Consider the following 23,196-nt stretch of genomic DNA (forward strand, 5'->3'; position numbering starts at 1 on the left):
AATTTATGCATACATGTTCAGCTGTAGGTCAGCAAGTGTCTCAAATCAGCCAGAGGCCCTTTCCATCGAGCATCCTATGGCTGCATCGATGCCAACTTTGAGTAGGAATGGAAAAGAGTCCAAAGTTACACTGAGCTCTAGGCTGTCTATCAAATTGCCATAGTAAACAGATGTGCCAAGGAATATTGCATGATGTCAGGAGTGTATAGTCCATAGAACAATACACATTCATATAGATGGACAAATTTATCATATCAAACACCAAAGCTCACGCTTTTTCAGCAATTATCCTACATACTTGTCATACATTTAAGGACTAGAAGAAAAGAAGCATACCTTCACCACCTTCACCACCTCCCCTGCTTTCCCCAGCTTATCAATCGTCTGCACAACAGCAAGAAGGGATGAAAGAGAGCAGTCAATTTCTTTCCCTGGATATCTATTTATCACAGAGGAATTAACAACTTGGGGTTATGCATATTTTTATAGCAAAGCACCAATCAAGCGGGCATTACTTGCTCCAACGAATCAAATGAAATGGATCCCTCGCTGGATCAGGACATCTCTTTAGAATTGAAGCAAAGAGATCCCTCGCTAACATACCACACCGTCGTATCAATCAAACAACAAATTTGCAAAGCGACGCATGGCGGAACGAAGGGACAGGTGGGTCCGTTACCGTGGTGAGGATGACCTCGAGGGTCGGGGGCGCGGCCGGTCGGCGGTCGGGGCCGCGGGCGCCGGGGGGCGGGGGCGCGGCCGCTCGGGGGTCGGGCGCCGGGGGCGCGGGCGGCGGGGGCCCGGGGGTGCGGGCGTCGGGGGGTGCGGGCGGCGGGGGGCCGGGGGCGCGGGCGCCGGCCGGGGGCGTGGGGGCGCGGCCGCCGGGGGCGCGGGCGCCGGCGCTGGGGGGTCGGGGGCGCGGCCGCCGGGGGTGCAGGGGCGCGGCCGCCGTCGAACCCTAGCGCGATGCTGTGCGGGATGGGGAGAAGCGAGAGGAGAACGACGAGAAAAGAAACGAACCGGTATGCGTAAAGGATGGCAGGCGGGTAATTTGTTGCATCTTGCCGCTGCCAACGCCGCGAAAGCGGTCCCCGACCGGCTGTGGCCGCTAGCGTTACGAGAAGCTGCTGCGTTAGGAAACGCAGAGGTGCGTTACGAGCTGTTTGGTTCGGCTTCCACGTTGCGAACGCAAACGCAGCCGTGAGACGCTGAACCAAACGGGGCCTTACATGTATACTCAGGTCATTCATGGGGACATCAAGCCTGCTAACATACTTCTAGATGGAAGCCTCAAAGCAAACATATCAGACTTTGGAATATCAAGACTGGTCAACGACCCAGATAAAACCTTGGTCACTGAGAATTTTATCGGTAGCATAGGTTACATGGATCCTTTGTTTGCTCAGGGATGGACGCCTCACCGTGAAGAGTGATGTCTACAGTTTTGGAGTTGTCCTGGTGGAACTGATCACTAGGAAAAGGGCAGCAACATCAGGTGGAGAAGTCAACATTGTTGATGCATTTACTGAAGCTCTTGCAAAAGGGGTTACGAGGGGTGAGAGCACTCTTTGATGCCGAAATTGCAAGCCAGAACAACACGAAGATTCTGGATGGGGTTGCAAAGCTAGCCGGTAAATGCTTGCTGATGGAACGGGGCAGACGTCCTGAGATGATTGACGTGGTAGAACGACTCCGGAAACTTGGGAAAGCTTCACATCAAGTACATCAACGGGTGGATTTGTTCTCTTGGGCAAGGAAGAGGAAGCCAATGACGACTTGGACCTCAAATCTCTGCCGCCAGTTCTCACTTGAAGAGATTAAAGCTGCAACAAGAAACTTTGATGAGTCGCTTCTTGTTAATGCAACAAGAATCTTGCCGCCTTTTGTTAATCCAGATGAAATTTTTGGCAGTAGAGTTTACCGTGGTGTGATTGATGGGGGAGCAACCAAAGTGGCTATCAAGCTCCCTAGCTACAGGCATGGCGCTGGTGGCTGCGAGCTCCGTTCGGCGATAGAGATGAGGTCAAAGCTAAGGCACGGTCATATCGTGCCGCTGATCGGTTATTGCGATGAGGACAACGAAACAATCCTGGTGTACGATTTCATGGCTTGTGTAAGTCTGCACTATCACTTGTATGAGAACCAGCAGGAGCCACGCCTTACGTGGAAGCAGCGTTTGGAGATCTGCATTGGTGTAGCTCGTGGTCTACACTATCTTCACAGAGGTACAAAGCACGCCATCATCCACGGGAGCCTGAAGTCAGCGAATATTTTCCTCGATAAGAATTGGGTTGCCAAGATTATTGATGGTGGTTTGTCGTCCGATAATGCTAGCGACCACTGGGTCTTAAGTTTCAATTTCTTAGGAGTAAACCCCCGCGACCTAACTGAGGAATCGGATGTCCTTGCTTTTGGTGCTCTGCTGTTTGAGGCCCAGAGCAGGTCTACTTCGTTCAAAGGGATACGTGTTAAGGTGGGCATTGCATTACAAGTGGGAGGGCAAGCTTTATCAGTTTCTTGATCCCGCTCTTCAGGAAGAAATTAGTCTACAATCTCTCAACAAGTTTGTCGAAACTGCTGCGAGATGTGTTGCTGATCAGGGCATGGACCGTCCGTCGATGGCGGATGTGCTCTCGGACCTCGAGTGTGCCATTCAGTCGCAGGTGAATGCAGAGGCTAGTGGAAGTGGAAGTTAGGGTAACATTGGTGGCAGGACGTCAGAGTGTGGCAAGAGCAGGCACAATTTCACCAGAACGGATTCTGATGAGCTTATATCTATCTCAGTGCCCGTATTCAGTGCGTTGTCCGACTGTATGTATTGTTTTTCTTTTTTGCAATGGATTCTTCTTTGACACATATTGTGTTGTGTTTCACGCTCTCATTATATTCGAGTCCATTTAGGTTACAATATAGTATAGACGATCCATTCTTATTATATACACTTCAGGTCCACCTACCAGTGATACGTGCTGAACCAAATTAAATTTTGGATGGAAACGTTACGTATTTTAGTAATAGATAAAGATTAGTTGATGAGTTGTCGTGTCTTGGTTTATATCTTCTGCGCTGTGACTGTATTTGCATCAGGAGTTTTCTTGTTTTTGTTTCAAAAAAGTATATATGCATCTTTGATTGTTTATACGTAGGTATGGGTATTCGGTTAGATTGAACCAAACCGATCAGTTCTTAGTCTTTTTCAAAATTCTGTCATAAACTAGAGTGGAAAACAAGAGAGACTGAGTTATTCAGCTTCGATCATTTGGATTGATTTCCAGTCATGATTGAAAATGACCCAACGATTTTAGGAGGAGGAAACCATAGAAAATCGCAAGGAAAAACACCAAGAAATCAGTCGATCACCCCATCTTGGAGGAGGAGAAGCTGCAAACACACACACACAGACACACACACACACACACGAGCACACTCGGTCCAAGGCTCTAGGCGGTTGAGGCATGTCCGACCTAGGTGGCGGTCTGGCGGGGCAGCCGGCATCGATAATGGAGAAGAAGAAAGGAGTCCAGAGGAAGAAGCAGCTCCCCGAAGGACATGCTATTGGCGCTATAGGAGGTCGAGGCGGACTAGGTGGTGCGGATCCACCAGGTGGGTTGGGCGTCCTCAAGGGATCGTGGCAGAGCATACCGACAGCAGGGGCGGAGCCAAGAAGTCAACCCCCAAGTTGAATAGTTGATACCTACCTTCTTGCTAGTTTTAACATTTTACCTAGTTTTTAGTCTGATATAACACTGTGTAAGGGTGTAGAAGAACACGAACTACAACATAGGGTAGTACGAGGCCCGGATCTGCCACTGATCGGCAGTGAAGCCGCGGATGAGGGAGGCGGTAGCATCACTAGGGATGGTAAAGGACCTTAAAATTTAGCTTAGATAGTTTAAGGGCCGAGATCTAATATAGCAAAACTCTAATCTTATATAATTTTGATTAAAAAAATATAAGGAACAATTTGCATGATGAAGACTAGAGTTACGATCCGCTACCCACCCCTAGGCGTCACAAAGGAGATGTAGCGCACCGCTAGGGCTCGGGGTGCGGGGAGTCAGGGGGATGGGGGATGTGGCAGTCAGATACCAGGTGAGGTGGTCAGGTGATGTTTTACTTATTTATTACATAGGTGGGTTTAGTATTACTTGGATCTGGGCTGGAAGTGTTGTTTGCTCCTATGAGCATTTTGGTTAACCAAGGGTTAAGATGGAATTACTCGGACTAAAACTTGGTTCACCAGTACGTGTGATTGCAGTGCCCGTGCTCTTAAAATGTAAACGTTGCCCTTTCGTGAAGAATCCTCCTACCTCGATGATCGATTGAGCAGCACCATCTGGAAGGCAGGGAGGATGATGACTTGGAGCAATGTGGATCCACTACGGGTCAGTGTGCTCTAGTGGTTAGCTACATGGTCAGCTATGGTTTGGTGGAAGAGGCAGTGAAACGGCGCAACACTTCTTCGATTGAGTTACTGACATTTGTTGGAGTCCACGGGCTGTAGCCTGAAGACCTCCCGTCACTGCCTAGCAGATGCGCGACCGCCTTGTGGAGCACGGATAGGTTCAGTTGTGAGCCTCGCCGTTCAACACTGTAATAATGCAGAATAGATGTTGGTGCCTTGAACTGCCAACTAGTAAATTTTAGTAAATTTTATGTTTGTGCGTCTGGTTTGGATGGTGCGTAAGAAAGATACGAGAGTTTATAATGGTTCGGGCAGAATGTCCCTACGTCCAGTTCGAGCCGCTTGTGCTCTTGCACTAAATTTTGCAGCAGAGGTTACAAACGGACGAGAGAGGAAACGGGCTCCTAAGTCTCTGGCGGCGAAGTGCTGTGTGGGTAAGTGAACATTCTTCCCATGGGGGTCCTCCCCTTCCCTTTTATATGCCAAGGGGCAGGGATCGGATACAAGAGAGAGAGAAATGTCGCCGAGATCCCACTTTTCCTTCTCCCTACGTGTGGTCCCCACTGATCCTGTAGATGACGATAGGGTGTCCCTGCGCTACTCCTTGGTGCGACGTGCGACGTGCATCTCAATAGGGTGGGCGGCACAGCCTCCCAACGTGCTTGGTGGGCGACGTGCACCCCGACGAGACGGGCAGCGTGAGCCTCCGACGCGTTTTACGGCTTTGACCTCCAGTGCGGTGGACGATAGGGGCTTGCGGTAATGGCCTGTCCTCTCAGGAGGTCCTGTTGAGGCACGTCCTTACTTGCCCCTGTGCCAGAGGTTCGACCCTCGGCACGACCTGTCATTCCGTGAGACCCCGAGGGCCCCACATCCCTACGGCGGGTACGGTCGAATCCATTCCCTCGGGGTCGGGCGAGGCCGAGCCTGTGCCCTCGGGGTCGGGCAGGGTCGGGCAAGCAGGGCTTCTCTCACAGGGGTCGGACGAGGCGGAGCCCGTCCTCTTATGGTCGGACAAGGTGGCTCGTGCCCTTCTTCTAGGCTTGATATTTGGGCTGTCGGTGCCCTTCCTTTCCGTGGGCCATCCGTGGCCATGCAACAGCTTTGATTAGGCTGAGCCGTATATTGCGGGAGAGCTAAACCGTAATTAGCTTTCAAAGTAACATACTTTTCGGGAGGTCCATGATATTCGCCCCCGACAGTAGGGATCTCTGTGCAATCTGACCTGGCTAGAATATCTATAGCAACTTTTGTTGTTCTTATTTTCCAATCATGAAAAAAAGTATTTTAGACGTTAGACTAATATTTGAACCTATAAATAAGAATGGCAGTACAAGTTAGTGGCAGAACTTTCTTTCTTATAATTAATTTAACAGGCCTGCTAGCGTCCGGACGTCCCATCCCGGACAATAGCGTCGGACGCTGTGGTGTCCGTTCCATTGAGCGGTGCTTTTGAATTAATTAGAATAAAAATCCTGCTGCAACATTCGCTGCCACGCAACGTAACCGATTCCATCATAAAAATCTCCGTTACAATGATCACTGATGTTGCCCTCAACATGACAATTCCCACGATCGAAACCAAAAATCCTGTCAGCATTCACTAATGTTTTGTGCAACATGACCAACTCCCCACCATCAAAACCAATCAAATTCCTATCCCATGGATAAACGAAATCTGCAACATCCAAACTTACCTTTTGAAACATCCAAATAAAAGAAATAATAGCTCCCTGCAGGAGATCCTAACAATAGCAAATTGCAACGTCAAGAAACCTCAACCTCTACTACAAATATCACTACTGTAAAAATATCACTTTTTTGCAACATCAAGAAAGAATAGCTGCAACATCTCAACACGGCATTGCGACATCTCTCCACCTCTAATGCAACATGATGGCTTACCTTTTGCAACATAAAACCTAGAGATTTTCATCCTATTTTTCTTCGGCATGCCAGTATCCCACATCATCTTTTTGCTTTGCGTCCCTGGCTCCTCTTCCCCATCTCGACATCTCCAACATGCGCCGCTAGGATTTGCTCACCTCGGCGCGCCGTTGCTGCGTCGGGCGGCCTCACCTCGGTATGCTGTTGTTTCGTGTGGCGGCGATGCACCCACATGTTGTGAATGGGCTCGAGCGCATCAAATTTGAAGGGAGTTGTGGCCCTAAAGATGGATTGCTGGAACACGGGTACAACATACACCTCGTGGTGGTGGGCGAGCATGGTGGCGAGGATGAGGAGGAGATGGATGTGCGTGTCTGCTCTCACCATTGCTGCTGTTTGCGCTTGGGCTGTGGAGCTATAAGCTTGTGGGTGAGGATGACAAGGACGGGATGCCCCATGGTGGCGGCAGCTAGGCGAGCGGTACCGATTAGCATCAGTTGGATGGTTTTTAGGGTCTTGTTTAGATTCCAAGTTTTTCTAATCCAAATTGCAAGCACAGTTATGGGTTGGAAACTTTTGAACCCCAAGGTCTTGTTTAGATGCAGGTCAAATTTTTTTGCAACCAGCCCGTTTAGATTGCAACTTCATAATATTACACAAATTTGAAATTTAACCAGCATCTAAACAAGGCCGTAGATGTGGAGGAAAAGATGTCACGCGTGTTTCTGGAACTAGGGATGTGTCCTATTTTTTCACCCGAGCTCGGACGTCCGTGCCTTAGCATTTTTTTTGAAAACAGTGCTCTTGTTTGACGTTAATTCAGAGTTACGGACTATAAAATACCAGCACATTTTCGCTTGAATGTTTAAGTGTAAAGTTGTAAACTTTGACTCCATGTTGTTTGAATAAGTAGCATGATTTAAAATGGCGGGTAATAAATCTCAAACACACTCTGTGTTCTGAAAACCTACCAATAACAAAAGAGAAAAATAACGAAGCAGCAGAGCCGAACCCACAACACCACCAAGAACAGAGCACCCAGCACAAACAGGGAGCCGACCCGACCCGCCCTCCCCGTCGCCGGCGGGATGGCTTCCTCGGCGGCGTACCCCGACGCGGACGAGAACCTGGAGGCCATCATCACCCGCATCGAGCAGAAGTCCCGCAAGATCGAGACCCTCCTCAAGCAGTAATCCCCCTTCCCCCTCTCCTCCCCCCGACCTCCTCCTCCCCAGCTTCTTGATTGGTGCAATCCTTTCTGCGGCGGCGCGCGCAGGTCGAAGCCGGTGGAAGCCCTGAAGACGGCGCTCGAGGGGTCGCCCCTCAAGACCCGCGATGAGCGATGCAAGGTTCGATTTTTTCTTTTTTAAATGCTTGGTCTTGTTTCTTCCATGGATTCGATCTGGGTTTCTTGACGGGGAGTGTTGGTTGGGCGCAGTCGGCGAATTGGATCGTGGTGCACCGGGCGATGATGGCCATCAGGGACGTCGACGGCATGTTCAACTCCCTAGATCCCGAGTACTACGACATCCTGATGAAGTAAGACACCTCTCCATTCCTCTTTTCCTCCCCTCCATTTTCGTAATTTGCTTCCAAGATTCAACTTTCTTGGTCAGAGCAGGGCAGTGTTTTGTTGTTTACATTGGACGGTGAAACTTGCCTGTTCCTAGTTTGGATTCAGGATGTGTATCACTGCATTGTAGCATTTAGTTGTGTTGATCCTCCCTGAATGTGTCGTAGTATTGCTGAATTGAAAACACCACGCCTTAGCTAGCTTCCTAATATGGAACCTCGCTTGTGATTTTGATCCTGCCATGGTCGTTTCCATCTGTCAATGTGTCCTGGTTGGGAGTTAACTTTCAATTTTTTTCCCTATTGGGACTAGAAATATTAATAGCTTAGAAAATAAATTCGAGAATGATTGTACTGGAGTATATAAATTTGTTTTGGGGGGCTGTTGCTCTCTCTAGATAATGATATCTTATACATTTTTGTATCAGCCATATGAAACAAACTGCAGATTCCTTTTGAAAAATTCTCCATAATTTATTCCACAGATATATTACAGTAGAAATTTGTGACCAAAGCTATACTTTGAAGTCAGTGTGCAAATGACATTTATGTGTCTGAATGTGTACAATTTTTAACGCATTTGTGCCACAGTTGACAGAGAATTTTATAGTGTGGCAGTTTGTCTTCAAGAGTTAAACAATCACTGTACTTAGTCTTACTGAAGCATTGAATTTGGATATATTACTTCTGTCGTAATAGTGCTTTCTGCTCCGTCATGTTTGATCTAATGAACTGTTTAAAAAAATGTTTGATCCAATGAGTGATGAGATATGCTGATTGATATACCTAGGCTTATCCACATTACCGCTCCTATTTCCTATTATTTATTGAAAAATGTCCAGTTATCTCCCCTCAAGTATCATCAAAGTCCGGATAACCCCCTAAACTATTTCTTGGTTTAATTTACCCCCTAAACTATGTCATTTGGTCCAATTTACCCCTATTTCACTGCAATTCTTCACTTTATTAATTTGTGTGTCTCCAAAGATATGCCAATATATGATTCTTGGCTGCTTTGGTAGCACAGCTTGTGCTTATTGCATAAACTGCTTATGTAAAAAGCTGGTGGAAAGCAGCTTCTGCTTATTGCTTCTTTCTAGTTCATTCTCAGAATCTGCCTACTAATAAGCTACTGTAAAATCCTGGCGTTTGGTACAACCTCTGCTTTCTTCTGCAGAGAAGCTGAGAAATAAGCTTTGGCAAACAGGGCCTATGGCAGATTAGCAGTTGCTCTATGAACAGTGAATGATTTTGGAGTGAGGCATCAATATTTGCTTGCATGCTCTTCTGTCTATGATTTTTGTGGAAAGCGGTGTATGAAAGCCATATGATCTAAAGATGAATTTTCTTGCAGGTACCTTTATAGAGGATTATCGACAGGGGACAGGCCAACATGTGACCAGTGCCTCAAAATTCATGAAAAACTGACTGAGAAGGCAGGCTTAGGATGTATATTGCGATCGCTTGCTGATACTGTTAACACTGTATGAGCTTGTGGGCTTCATCTCTGAGGTTGGACAGAACAAAGTTTCCTTCCTGCTCTGTGCTGTGATAAATCACAGCAGACAACTTAGCTGTATGAAAATTGTTGGCTAGATGTTTTAGATCTCTTTTCTTCGCCATCTGGCAGTTTCAGTTAGAGCATCATTGTACCTTACTAGAATGGCTGAATCTAAACTTATGTAGTATTATGTTGTTCTGAACTCCTTGTACTAGACTGTTGAGTTTTTGCTACTATAGAAAAAAAAATCAAGGTGTTTCTGTACCATCAGATCTCAAAAGTTTTGCTCTTGTTACTGACGTAAATATGTATTATCTGGCTATTGAAACTTTGTTTAGGTGCCCAATGTGATAAATGCTGCAAGTGAAATTATTATTTGGTGATAGAATAACATGTAACGATCATTTTCAGAAGTCAGAACAGGTACCTGTACTAACATTCTCATCTTGGTAAAATAACACTAAGCTAAAATATTGGTTGAACCTGAAACCCAGAATCCCTTAAAGTATCTGGTAGTAAAAACCCTTAAAAATATATTCTTGAAATATGTAACAATAATACTACTGAATAAAATCGCGTACAGATGTAGATTATACTCCATGAATTCAATGCCTTGTATGAATAGCCAAACTGGGTAAACACTAGAATTCATTTTATGCAACAACATTTTGCATTCACTGACCATGGAATGGTCGATTGTGTGAACGAAGTTCTAGACTGATTTATCTAAAAGTAATGAAGTTCACCCCACGAAATGCATGTTTGCATCGGAGGGCATAGAGCACGAACTTTAATAATCTCCCAAAAAACATAAACCATCAGAACACATGAACTATACATAAATTGCGAAGGAAAAGCCTTACAAGTACATCAAAAGCTGCAAATGATAGAAGCAATTAAATGAATAGCCAAACCTGGTAGTGAAGTCTAAACCATTTTATTATATCCTTCGTACTAACAATATCTCCAAATTAACAGGATCATCTCCAGGATTTTTTCCCTCAAGGAAACAAACGGCTTATTACCGGAAACATAGGATCAACCCCATCTTATCATTCGATCAACCAACATTACAAGTGCATGACTCATCGGAGAAGCAGCTTATGATAGCCAAGATAGTACAACTACTAGAACATGATGGGATCTGCACAGCAGCCGGCAGAGATGCCCATGAGCCCATCCATGGCCTGCCCGGGCATGTCGTCGAGCAGCCAGTCCTCAAGCAGCGAGAAGGTAGCTGTGCTCGCTCCCATCGCCGGCGCCACCATCATCTCCAATGCCGGCGACTTACTAACATCGCCGGTCACGATCTGATCCTTGCAAAGGATGGAAGCTGCAGCGTCCTGTTCTTCCTGGAACTCTTGCATGGCGATCTTGCAGTTAGCTGTTGCTGCTGGTGATGGCCTCATCCATGTCTGCAAGAGGTTGGAGATGGCACCAGCCTCATTGTTGCTGGGTGCACTGGTAGTGCAGGTGGTGTTGGGGTAGCTGCTTATGGGCTGCACGCCTGCCTGAAGGCTGTGGTGGCTGCTGCTAGTAGGGCTGTAGTAGTTTGGACTGGTGACTGCATTGGAGGGAGCGGTTTGGAAAGAGTCGCCGGCTGGCTGTTGCAGCCTCTTCACCTTCTTCTTGAGGTGTGTGTTCCAGTAGTTCTTGATGTCGTTGTCGGTTCGTTGAGGGAGGTAGGAGGCTATGGCTGCCCACCTGCATGTATGCACAAGATCTGTTAACTAGACACCAAATTACATAAAAGAGTATGGCAGATTATGCTGTTATGCAGTTAGTACATCATGGTTTTGTTTAGAACTACTTCAAGCTTGGACTCGCCATCAAGATGGAGTTTGCTCAATTTTTGAAGCTGATGATGAATATGAAGTTGACAAGTTTAAGAAAGTTACAAATCTATGTAGATTAAATGCAACTTATGTTTGGTGCTTATGCAATAGTAGACCAACAATTCCAGGAGGTTCTAAAGAAAATGATCAACTTCAGGAATGGTGATTACTTGTTGCCAAGCAGCGCCTGAAGGTGGATGATGATCCCTTCCTCGTGAGGAGTGAAGTTCCCGCGCTTGATCCCGGGCCTGAGGTAATTCGTCCACCTCAGCCTGCAGCTCTTGCTGCACCTCATCAACCCTATATCAAACACAGACGCAACATCATCAAACCATGGAACATGCTTTCTCTAAACACAAACTAGAATCCACACCTAAAGAAGACCAAATCCAAGCACAACCAAACATCTATAGTGACAATCTGAACCAATTGGTGACCATGCTAATAAGAGCGCATCTGATGAGCTGCTGTCTGAGATGAGATCAACTAACCAGTGTTCTCGGGCACGGAGCGCCAGTTCCCGGGGCCGTGCTGCTGGATGTAGGAGACGAGGACGATGTCCTCCTCCGGCGTCCACGGCCCCTTCTTGACGCCGACGCCGTTGTCGCAGCACGGTGGCCTCCCCATACCTGCTGCGTCCTACCTCGGATACACTAGCTGTAGCTAGCTCCACACCTAGAGAGCTAGCCTTAGCTAGTAGATAGATAGCTACAGGCAAGTCGAAGCAGCAAGAAAGCTGTGGCTGCTGCCTGCACAGCCACGGCCCTGCACGATGGCCAATCTCTGAAACCTTCTGGCCTCCTCCTCCTTTTATTCTGGCACACCAGCAGGCTAAGTCATCACCAGCACCTGCGTGCTAGCTGCTTTATCTCCTACCTGTCCCCTTGCTGCACAGGTTGCCCTAGCTCGCTCGCCTCATGTGAGTGCTTATATACTGCATGACCTCATAAGCCCCTGCGCTGTGTGTTTTCTGCTTTTGATCTCGTGCTGTTGCTTTCCGACGCAAAAGTCAGCCAGGTGATCACATGAACGAGCGCCTCTCGGCGATCTTTGCTTTTGTGCGTGTGCAGGAACGGTTGACGACGTATTGCTCGAGGACTTCTTTTCCGCTGTGGCGCTCATGAGGGCAGTAATTGCGCTGCGTTTGTTCACTTGCGTCGTCGTCGTGTCTCTCCAGATTTCTTGGGCATTGATGAGCACCGTGTGTGTGTGTGTGTGCACCTGGCATGTGCAGGCTGGCTCTTCTCTGATCTCTTGCAGTTCAGAGTTGTTCAGACCTCACAGCAGGAGCTCTGAAGAATTTGCAGCAGGAAAACCAAATCACTTTGTACTCATTAACTAAATCGATTGGGGATCCTTGTATTATGCCGGTGGATCCTGATCGATCATGTGTTCACCTTGCCAAAGAGATCTTGATTGAGTCCTGGACACGGCACGAGCGCTACCTGATGCACACGTGAGAGTGGACTGATTCAGTGAGAAACCTAGCTAAAGTTTGTGTCTACGCGGCCTGCTACATAAGGCTAGGCCTCAATATATTGTTCTTTAGATAGATGCCAAATTTCCTTCATCCATCTACAAAAAAGTTACTTTAGATGGTGTTCTAGGATCACTACGTATGAGTGAGTAGTGTGCATCAAATCTAGCTTAATTTACTCTATATCAGAAAACAAATAAAATCTCGTGCTTAACAAAAGATCTAGCTAGTTTCAACTAAGTATCCTATCGGTCTTGATTTTGTTTTGTTCATTCCCTCTAATCTCCCTCATGGCGCGGACGCAGCTTTCAAGTGGCATGTACATACAGTCGGAGGACATGGATGCATTTGCACGGACGCATGGACGGACATGGACCCATCAGCTGCTGGTCCTAACCATGAACACCATCGGCCATGTCACATGGGCGACACGAATCGATCGGCTTGTGACAACGAAAAAAGCAAGCGATCGAGTCATGGGCGAAACGGCGCGTAAAGTCGCGCCGCGGTTGACCTCAGGGTTTACATACTTGCATTGTAAGAAAATTCGACTGCAAGTCAATGTTTATCCCGTACGTACACACGCGCGTACGAACGAGTGCACGAGCTTGCACACGGGCGCGAATTGAAGGTCAAAGGTAAAAGGGAAAAAAAAAGCAATACCAGCAATATAGTCAAAAGTGCACGCGTACTACAGCAATACATGCAACAGCGTGTAAAGGTGAAAACTCAAAACCCTGCCACTTAACATGCAAAGATCGTCCAAACTCACACCGCTATGAAAAAAGTTTTTAGAGGTGGGTAAAACCTATTTCTAGGTGCGGGTGCCGTACCCGTTTCTATTTCTCGCAGCTAAAAATAGCTATTTGTAGCGGCGGGTAAAACGCCCCCGCCCCTGAAAATCTATTTCTAAGGGCGACCCACCCCTAGAAACCAATTTCCATAAAATAAAAAAATTGAAAACAGTAATATAAAAATATTCCAGTCAACCAGTCACCACCACCCGCTCCTAAAAATATTTTTCTACTTATTCCAAAAATCTTTACATATAGCAAAACAAATAAAAAAACTTCTATACTATGGTTATTTTGAACTATAGATAAAAAAATATACCAAGTATATTTCAGTGTATATAAAGATTAAGATTTATTGAAACCTCAAAGTATGACTTGATTTGTATGAGATACTATATAGTCATAGCCATATATAAGGTACAACTATTAAATGATCTTGTGATTCTAAAAGATTTTAAATAAATAATGTATAAACTATAAAATTTTAGATATTACCACTACAACTTTGATAAGGAGCTACTCTATATCCGAGGTTGTTTGAAAAAAAATTAAAACTTCTAGATTTTAAAATTAGAGAACTTATAATATTTTTTTGGACCATTAAATGACCTTAAATGGAAAAGTTATCAACTATAAAGTTGTTTTAGATCACGTCAGCCTCTACAATTTTGATATAAAGTTTGACTTCATCCGAGGTCATATGAAAAAGTCCCGTTCCTGGAAATGATAGCCATTTATAGGGACAGGTGACGCTATTACCCGTTCCTAAAAATACTTTTTTAGGGGCGGATCGGATGCTACAGTAACTGCGCTCCATTTGTAGGAGCGGGTTACTTTTGATCCATCTCTAGAAAAAATAGAGCATTCCTACAAATTACTTTTTAGTAGTGTCAAAACCCTGCCACTTCATATCCAAATGTCACCGTACTAGAGAGAAGTAACCTTTGCTACCGGTGTAAGGCCATTTACATCCGGAGTGAATCGTGAGTATGCATGAGGAAGTGATAATTTTTCCGGTTCTAAATTGGGAGTGAAAGCATTCTATACTCTTGAGTTTTTCTCACAAGTGTTGTATGCTAGAGTGAAAGGCATGAATCGAGAGTAATATCTTTCCCCTCAAGGTTCCCACCGCCCTTTTCTACTCTTACATTTGTTGAAATAAAGAGGGGAGGTAGACCCTTCATGTACAACATAGTTTGTTCGTTTTTTTAAAGAATACGCAGGAGAGCTGCGTATTATTTCACTAAAAAGAAATAAGGAATAAAGTCTTACAACACAGGCCCGAGGTCGGCTCACGCACCACACTACAAGCTTAGAAGGAATATAGCCTTAGAATGAATATGTTAACTTGAATAGGGTTATCAATCACATATGTTATTGTAATATCCATAGGACTTGTTTCGTTATTGACTAACCTTGTTAGAATGAATATGTTAGCTAAATATGGCTATCACATAAATTGTCGTGGACAAAATAGACACCACACTTGTATATCAGATACGACACTTGTGTATCAAATTGTGGTGGGCAAAATGACCACCACACTTGTGTATGACCTCTCTTTCCACTTCATCTCCCTGGATGCCCCCCTCACCCCGTCCTCCTCCATATCCTTCAGTTCCTGGTCACCGCTAGATGTATGACAGCCACCACTACCAAATTGAATACCACCGCCAAGGAAACAGCTGAAGCAAGTCTTAGAAGAAAACCCCACCTCCGCTATCCTGAAACCGAAGGCAACACAAGAAAAACATTTTGTAGTTGTGCTTGCTAGCTTTGATTCACATTGTTTACTACTGTGGAATTCTCTTCATATTGGAATGCGAATCATTAAGTACACTTAAAAGGTGGTTGGGTGATACGATTATGTGAACAATAGGCAACGCATCTTTTCATCAAAAAATAGGCAATGCACCTGCAAGGCTTGATTATCATTTGCCTCCTCTTTTCTCAACTTATTTTATGCATTTAGGATTATTGTGGTTCCTTGAATGTAGCTAATCTAGTGTTTTTCAAATATGTAGATTTTCTATCCCATGATATATTCAGGGAAAAGCCATGGGAAGAACTAAGAATTGTATATTTATTTTCCTGTAGTTATGTGTTTCATTGGTTCCAAGAGGTCTGCAAGAGCCTTGGATCCTCACTCGTGTTCTTCAAGGTGCCTTTGCATCACCCTGGTTTAGGTTGAAAGTGGTCGTGTCACTTATAAGCTTTAAATTATTACTTCCTGATAATATGTGTTAACTGAAGTGTTTGATCTTAGGTAGCATTTTTAGTTTCTTTTTGCATAAGTAATACAGCAGATTTTGGTTCAATTTGTTATAACTTATAAGCAAGTTTTTTTAAAAAAAATTACGAGCCATTGTTGTGAGAGTTTGCGACTTAGAAAGTGTCATAAGCACACTTGGGATAGGGGCCAATTGTGTGTACACCTGAGGCGGCCTCTTGTGCGTAGGGACGAACAAATTTCAAGCATCTGTGTAGGTGGGCGGTTGGTGTCCAGCACACGTGTGGGGTCTGGTGCGGCCGGCCACTCGGCTCGCTCACGTGCGTCGACCGGGCCCCGCACTTCTGGAAGCTCGTAAACAGCTCCCAGTAATTCGCCATTCTTGCACGCTGCAGTGTCGTGATAAGAAAACTCTTATTATCATCAATTAATCAGTCATAGCGTACTCACTGCATACGTACTTCTTGTCAGTGGAAACAATTTTCGGCGAGAACTTCTCGGTACTGATGTCATTATATATGGACCGTGATGCGGATATTCATGCTCCTTATTCAACCACACCTATGGGAGGACAATAAAATCGTGTATAACTAGAGATCGAGCTTACATACCTAATTCTTAGATAATTTAACTTAATCTATTTCTAGCTGTCCATACATATAATGTTATAATTGGATGCTACTAAATTATGATGATGGTTTATTTATATTAAGAATATAGGTGAAGAACCAGCTAAGTGTGAGGGTGAGAGCAGCAAGTTCGAACCTGGAGAAAGATCAGACAACAGCCAGTTCAGACCTAGAGGAAACAAGTTCTAACCAGCCTTTCAAACCCCCACGTTCGGACCTACAGGAAGCGCTACATTGATATGGTCATAACTTTTCACTCCGGAGGTTACTTAGAGACCTATGGGTACTCGTTGGAAAGATTTTGAAGTCTACGTTCAGATGGATCCAACCTTATTATCAGATTCATCCGGAGCTGAGCACAATCAACAAAAGAACCTTTTGACCTCCAGACTAAACAGCAATCAGTAAAAGAAGGTTCGAACCTCCGGCCTGAACTGAACCCCAGTTATCGGGCCATTGGGTCTTGTTTTCAATAGAGCCCATGTGGGGAGCATACTCAGATTTGGATGGCTCATCCAGCATATTGCGGTAGCAGTCTAGTAACATCCACCATTTGAGACTTAGATTTTATTCAGACGCAAGTTTAGCTACTGCTATTTTTTTAAACATATATGTCGATTAGATAACCCGATTTGCTTGATTCAGATCCAAACTGATGCGTATCAGATTTATCTTTTGGGCAAAGTCTGTGCGTTATTTTATTGCCCACTTGTTGTTGAAGTGTGGTCTAATAAGAGCCGGTGTAACCGTCGCTAAGACGCAACGCCTAGCACAACGTCGATCCTCCGCAAACTGAGTTACCTCCCCTCTCACTGAAGGATTAGCCCCGTCGTATCACACTGTTTTTTTTCTAAAGTTACTCCGCACATGAACTGAAAATGACCGCCCCGGTCAGGCCTGAGATAGTGAGATGGCAACTCGAATAGGACTATCGAAAGAGAAAATTTTAATTTTGTAAATAAGTACGAGGGAATATATTAGTATCGAATAAGGATATGTAAATTCATATTTACGTTTCAAAGGACATGGATAACTGGGTATCCATCTCCACTGGTAGTATTGGCGTCTGAGGGACATCAACATCAATGATCTTGTGAGCTGCTGTGCAGGAACATGGTCCCAATGCCGGGCTGCAGCTGGCCTATAACCGTAGCATCCATGTGATGTGTGTCCACGTATATTTAACCTCTCCTTACGTCTCTGTTGCTTGGCTAAGATCAGCTTGCTAGCTCGCCTAGCCGACACTACGTAAGAAGTTATTAAAGAAAATACTATTACAAGAGACGCGGTTTACAGACACGTCTTCTGTGACTCATTGGAGACGCGCGTTAACAACTCACCTCTGATACGAGTCTATGAGTAGATGGAAAATTTGTATAAATAATTTGCGTCTCTGTACCGATACAGGACTTGTGGGCTGTAAATCTGCGCCTCCAGTAAATTCATCAGTCATAGTGATAGGAGATGATAGGAGACGCGTGTAACGTCTCCTTGTGGGTACAAATAGAGACGCGTTTTTAAAAAATGAGTCTCCTGTTACGTGTAGTCCGAACCCCCACCCACGTCTCTCTCCGTCTCGTCTCTCCAAGTCTCCCATCTCTCTCCCTCCTCTCCATCTCTCCCGCCGCCGCAGCCTCCCCTCGTCCCGTCCGCCACCTCCTCCCCGCCACCGTGTCCTCCCCTCCTCTCCCCGCCATGCCGCAGCCTCCTCCCTGCCTCCTCCCTCCGCGGCGGCGCGCGGGCCGCGAGCACGCGCATGGGGACGGTGCGGCCTCGACCCACACGGCAGCATCCTGATGCGGCCGTGTTGATCCCCAACTCATCCTCCCAAATCAGGAGATGAAGATTACCGCGCTCCTGGTGCTGAAGCCGTCGAACTCCGGCGCCGGGAGCTCCTCGTCCGGCGGTGGGTCGGGTCCGGAGGCGGTGGTGCTCGCGGACGCGACAGACGCGAGCCACTTCGGCTACTTCCAGCGCAGCGCTGCCCGCGAGTTCATCGTCTTCATCGCCGAACCTTCGCGCAGCGCACCCAGCGGAGCCAGCGGCAGTCCATCCAGCACGAAGGTAACCTTAGATCTGCTTAGCTTTCTGATACGTTGAGGAGATCCAAGGTTCGTACGGGTTTGGCCGGGGGGCATAGGGCATGGGCATCCTTTGCCTGCGGATCCGCTGGTAGTTTGATTTCTGGAGCAAGGAAGATTGGTGAAATTGTTCGGATTGCGAGTGGGAAAGTAGCGATGTATGTTGATACATGATGTTCTAATTGATCTTATTGGTGAAGTTGTGTTTGGGCTTGCTGTTCGTTATCAGAAGAGATTTTGGGGCAACGCTTGAACCAATTCTGATGATTAATTTGCCGTACTTGAATCTTGTAGTAGCTACTAGCTAGGCGAGCATCACAGTTCATGGCTGATCCTCTTTGGTTTAAGATTTGGAACACAATTTTGTTGTGCATTTCCTCATGCTGTGGTGATGTACCATGTCTTTTCAGAATACAAGGTCCATTCACACACAACAGAAATGGTCTTTGTGCGGTGGCATTCATGGACGATCACTATCCAACCATTATTCCAGAGATTCCGCTCATGTCATTGCATTCTGCTTAGGTCGGCTTACCAATTACAGGTACAGCCTGCCTGTCAAAAGGGGTTAGTTCTAAACATAGTTAAGTTGTATGAATCACGCTATAACTTTGCTGTTTCCCAGCATCTTTGATAATTGCAGTCGTGCTCAGCACTGTTACAATGTTAGTATGCATTATTGGACATGTTTGATTGACAATGTTGAAACCTAGACTGCCTGATAGTAGGCTGTTCCCTTAAATTTTCGTTACAAGGCAACCATCTACGTCCAGGATCAAAATGTTAGGCATTGATTATTTTTTTCATATTGAACTTAAGGAGGCAACAAGCTTTACGTACTTCAATTTGACATAGCTGTGTGCACTTTACTGATTACATGGTAAATTCATTTTTCAGGAAGTGCTTGGTGCTGCTGCTCCTGGATCCATACACAAGTGGGCATCACAAGTGGGCATCGAGTGATATGTTATCTTATTTTCATTTCTGCATAAGACATTAGTAGATCTATATGAGTTCAATAGATTAGGACTGCATTTGTAATGTATATAGTGGATAAAGCATGTGAATTTATGATGTAAAGAATGGATAAAACATGTGTATATGTGATGTATATAAGAGTATACTTTATCCTTCTTTTTCTTTTTTTGTTTTCTTAATTCATTATAGTAGATACTGGTTAGCAACCCGTGTCTCCTATACGAGGGTCATTGGAGACGCGGGTTTGTAAAAATATGTCTCCAATGACCCCTCTCATACGAGATGCGAAAAAACCGCATCTCCTGATTAGAGATGTAAATTTGGAGACACGGATAAAATGCATCTCTTATGTGAGTTAATCAGCATCTTCTATGAGACTTTCTTACATGGTGCGACCCATATGTCCAGTCTTACCGCCCAATAGACACAGCTGCGAGCTCACTATTTAACAGATCCTCTCAAGTGCCATGCAGCTTGTAGAAGGAGCTCATAAGGTCCTCAACTGATACACTAGCTACATCGCAATCGCATGTAGTTGTGATCACACAAATAATGGTGAGCTGTACGCGTGCACGCAGTATGCGTTGACCCTTCAGCTAGGTTCATCGAGATGGAGAGACAGAGACAGAAATGACTCACAACACGTGATCAAAGTCATTGATTGATGATTGGGTGTTCGGTATGTGTGTGGAATGAAGTTTTGAACCCATTTTAGCATTAGAAATTATTCGAGAATTACAGATAAATATTTAGATAGAATCTAATTTGAATAAAATTCAGGTTTGAAATTAATTGCAAAAGAAAACCGGACAAAATCCACATAAATTAATCCACGGAATGGAAAATACAACATAAATAATTCTCAGCACGTTGCAGAAATACGAATTTGAATTTTGGAGAAGATTTGGGTTAGTTTGCCCATATATATGTAATTAAAACAGCTTTTATTTTGTTGCGAATTTAGAAAAAGGTTCAAATTTGAGTGGTATTTATAAAATGTATAAACACATGATATACCCTGAATCCATGTTTGGTGATGATGAAATAAGATGAACCATGAGCCTGCTTGCCAAGGGAACAAACTCTGGTGCTCAGTGACAGGGAGAGAGCTGAGCAACTCATCGCAATTGCTCGAGAGGTGTTGCGGAATATTATGTTTTTTTTAGAATTTTGAGCTACTTTTATTTTTTCTAACCACCATGTTAGAAAGGTTATAGTGTTTTATGAATAAACAGATTGCATCTAGTCGTTGAAATTTTCGATAAGATTGAAATTATAATCAGATAAATAACGTTGGATCTAAAACATAAGTCGCTATTGCAAACAAATAACTTCACGTACATGACAAGTGCAAGAATGCACCTATGGTTGTCTCAAAAATAATTTCAACTTGAGCAGAATAAACTAGAAAACTGGTAAAAGTACATGCATGTATATGTTCAACTTCATTTTTGTTCACATCATCTAAAAGAAGCTTCATTTATTATTCGTGGCACGCACTACCATCCTTGGAAAGCACAATCACTTGTAAGGTTGGAGCTCCAAATATTATGGCAGAGGTCCTGAAAAGTAGTTGTTGGACAAGTCCAGTGTGGTTAGGCTCATTGGCATCGGAGGTATTTTACCCATTAATTGGTTTGAACCAAGGAAGAGTTGTATTAGCGACATGCTTTCCATGCTTGCTGGCAATCCTCCACGGATCTGATTATTGGCTATGCTCAAGTATGTGACTTTTGAGAAGGTACTGCAGAACCAGTCTGGAAGGTGATCATTTATACTTGTGTTGGAAATGTCAAGTCTATAAATATCGACCATCCATTTAAGCCATGAAGGAAACAGAGGTCCCATCCGACAAGATCCAAAATGACTTTCCATCAGTGTAAAGGGAGGCTTCCATTCCGAACTGATCTGAATCTTTAAGGAATTAGCAGACAGATCTATCCACTGCAAGCTCTTTAGACCAGCAAAGTGTTCCTCTGTGATGGTGCCATCCAGATCATTATGGTTTATGTTCAGGTAGCTCACATTAGCGAGCATACCAATCTCATACGGCACGTGTCCGGTCAGGTGGTTGTAGGACAGATCAACGTAACTCAAGCTGGTAAAATTCCCAACAAATGAAGGGAGAGGTCCAGTAATGTTGTTTTGAGCCAGGTCATGAATGTTCAAGCTGGTTAACTGGGCCATGAGGTCTGGTATTGCTCCGCTGATATTATTGCGCGCTAGGCCAAGAAACTCCAAGCTGGTTTAACTGCCCTATGCAATCTGGTATCGGTCCGCTGATGTTGTTGCCTGATAGGCCAAGGAATTTCAAGCCTGTTAATTGCCCCATCCAGTTTGGTAGTATTCCACGGATGTTATTTCTTGACAGGTCAAGACGTTCCAAGCAAGCTGGTTAATTGTCGCATCCGGTTCGGTAGTACGCCGCTTTAGATTGTTGTTTGTGAGGTCTAATTCTTGCAATCTATAGCTATTGGATTGACAATGTGGCAGACTCTCAAGCAAAACTCTTTTACGTCTCCGTACAAGAGGTTCGACCCCATGTGTAGGACTTCCAAATTACAAAGGTTTCTTAGGCTTGTTGCCCATGGTACACTTGGGCTTGTTATCCAAAAGCTGTGAAATGTCGAGGTCTTCGAGATATACCATGTCTTGTAGCGAAAGGGGAAGCAGACCGTATAAAGCCGTCGAATAAAGGTTGAGGTGTTTGAGGTGTGTTATGTTCCAAAACCAACTAGATGCAATCGGATGGTCGAAATAGTTGCTTGAGAGATCAAGGGTCTCAACTCTCAAGGTTTGCAAGTTTATGGTGCGGGAGAGATTGGTAAAGGTAAAGGTCCCTCAGAGAAGGGATCATGTTCACTCAGGCCAGTCAACTGTCGCGCCGAGGCTTACGCCACAGAGGTTAACATACCGAAGGAAAGGTAAATGCCCTAGCCAAATCACATCTTTTGAATGCATATCTTAGTAGAAGAAAGATCAAGTCACATTTTTTTAGCTTAGTTGGCCGTGTACGGTCATAGAGGCTGGAAACTAATTTTTTTCTAGAAAAATTTGTCAGCTTAGTGGTGCGTGGGACGATACTTGTGGTGTTTATAAATGGATCCGGTCTACGCCTTTAATAAGGTCTAAGCCGTCGCTCGTCGACCTCCTGTGGATCTGACATCATCAACATTTCTCCCCGGAAGGGATGGCTGATCCAATCCTCACGGCATTTTCTCTGATTAAAAGGATCGACCAAGGAGGAGACTTCATTAATCCGTCTGATGGGTTCTAGGCTTGATTGGAGCGTGACTCTTGCCTGGCCCATTTCTCAGTCCAACCTGTCTGGACCATTTCTCACGCTTGTTACCGTACCCCCTTGTTCTGCCGTTGACTCGGGATCAGTCCGATTTTTTTAGTCGTTGACGCCTGCTTCAGACCTTGTATGTAGCTAGGGTTTTTTCAGTCATTTTCCAACCAATGTGTCATTGTATTGTATGTGCATGCATATATGTGACCTTGCAGGCTGGATTCCATGTACAAAACATCAATGAGCTACGCTGACAGACGTATGTGTCGCTGACTAAGAGAATCAGATTCAGGACAACTGTAGCACCAACTAAAGCGTGCTGCAAACCTGTACGGGAGAAAAAAAAATTACTGCAACTGATCCATTGCTCGTGGCTTCTCCTCCACCTCACCTTCCGCGTTCAATTGGGTTGATTAGGTCCAGCTAAAAAGCGACTTGTATTGTAACCATTCACCACCGAGAAACTTCATTAGGTTTAGAGCTTCCTTCAACTTCATTGGGTTCAGGTAAAAGAA

The 23,196-nt window shown here is 45.0% G+C and overlaps 3 protein-coding genes and 1 pseudogene across 3 annotated transcripts; 3 read left to right on the top strand and 1 right to left on the bottom strand.

Annotated features, from left to right (window-relative positions):
* The first annotated feature begins 1,362 nt into the window (after window positions 1-1,362).
* LOC112903796 (receptor-like protein kinase FERONIA) lies at window positions 1,363-2,521 on the top strand. Its single transcript, XM_025973000.1, has one exon. It carries the CDS (start codon window positions 1,517-1,519, stop codon window positions 2,519-2,521), a length of 1,005 nt encoding a protein of 334 aa, XP_025828785.1. The 5' UTR covers window positions 1,363-1,516.
* A 4,724-nt stretch (window positions 2,522-7,245) lies between these two features.
* On the top strand, window positions 7,246-9,632 carry LOC112902766 (actin-related protein 2/3 complex subunit 5A-like). The gene is made up of 4 exons (XM_025971937.1): window positions 7,246-7,481; window positions 7,569-7,641; window positions 7,731-7,831; window positions 9,219-9,632. Exons 1-4 carry the CDS (start codon window positions 7,381-7,383, stop codon window positions 9,352-9,354), a joined length of 411 nt encoding a protein of 136 aa, XP_025827722.1. The 5' UTR covers window positions 7,246-7,380; the 3' UTR covers window positions 9,355-9,632.
* A 648-nt stretch (window positions 9,633-10,280) lies between these two features.
* Window positions 10,281-12,084, bottom strand: LOC112901992 (transcription factor MYB30-like). The gene is made up of 3 exons (XM_025970880.1): window positions 11,692-12,084; window positions 11,371-11,500; window positions 10,281-11,069 (listed from the first exon to the last, which is right to left on the bottom strand). Exons 1-3 carry the CDS (start codon window positions 11,825-11,827, stop codon window positions 10,493-10,495), a joined length of 843 nt encoding a protein of 280 aa, XP_025826665.1. The 5' UTR covers window positions 11,828-12,084; the 3' UTR covers window positions 10,281-10,492.
* Window positions 12,085-17,952: 5,868 nt separating this feature from the next.
* LOC112903218 lies at window positions 17,953-19,506 on the top strand (annotated as a pseudogene).
* Window positions 19,507-23,196: the final 3,690 nt, after the last annotated feature.

This window comes from Panicum hallii, chromosome 8 (assembly GCF_002211085.1).
Source record: "Panicum hallii strain FIL2 chromosome 8, PHallii_v3.1, whole genome shotgun sequence".
Classification (NCBI taxonomy): Eukaryota; Viridiplantae; Streptophyta; class Magnoliopsida; order Poales; family Poaceae; genus Panicum; species Panicum hallii.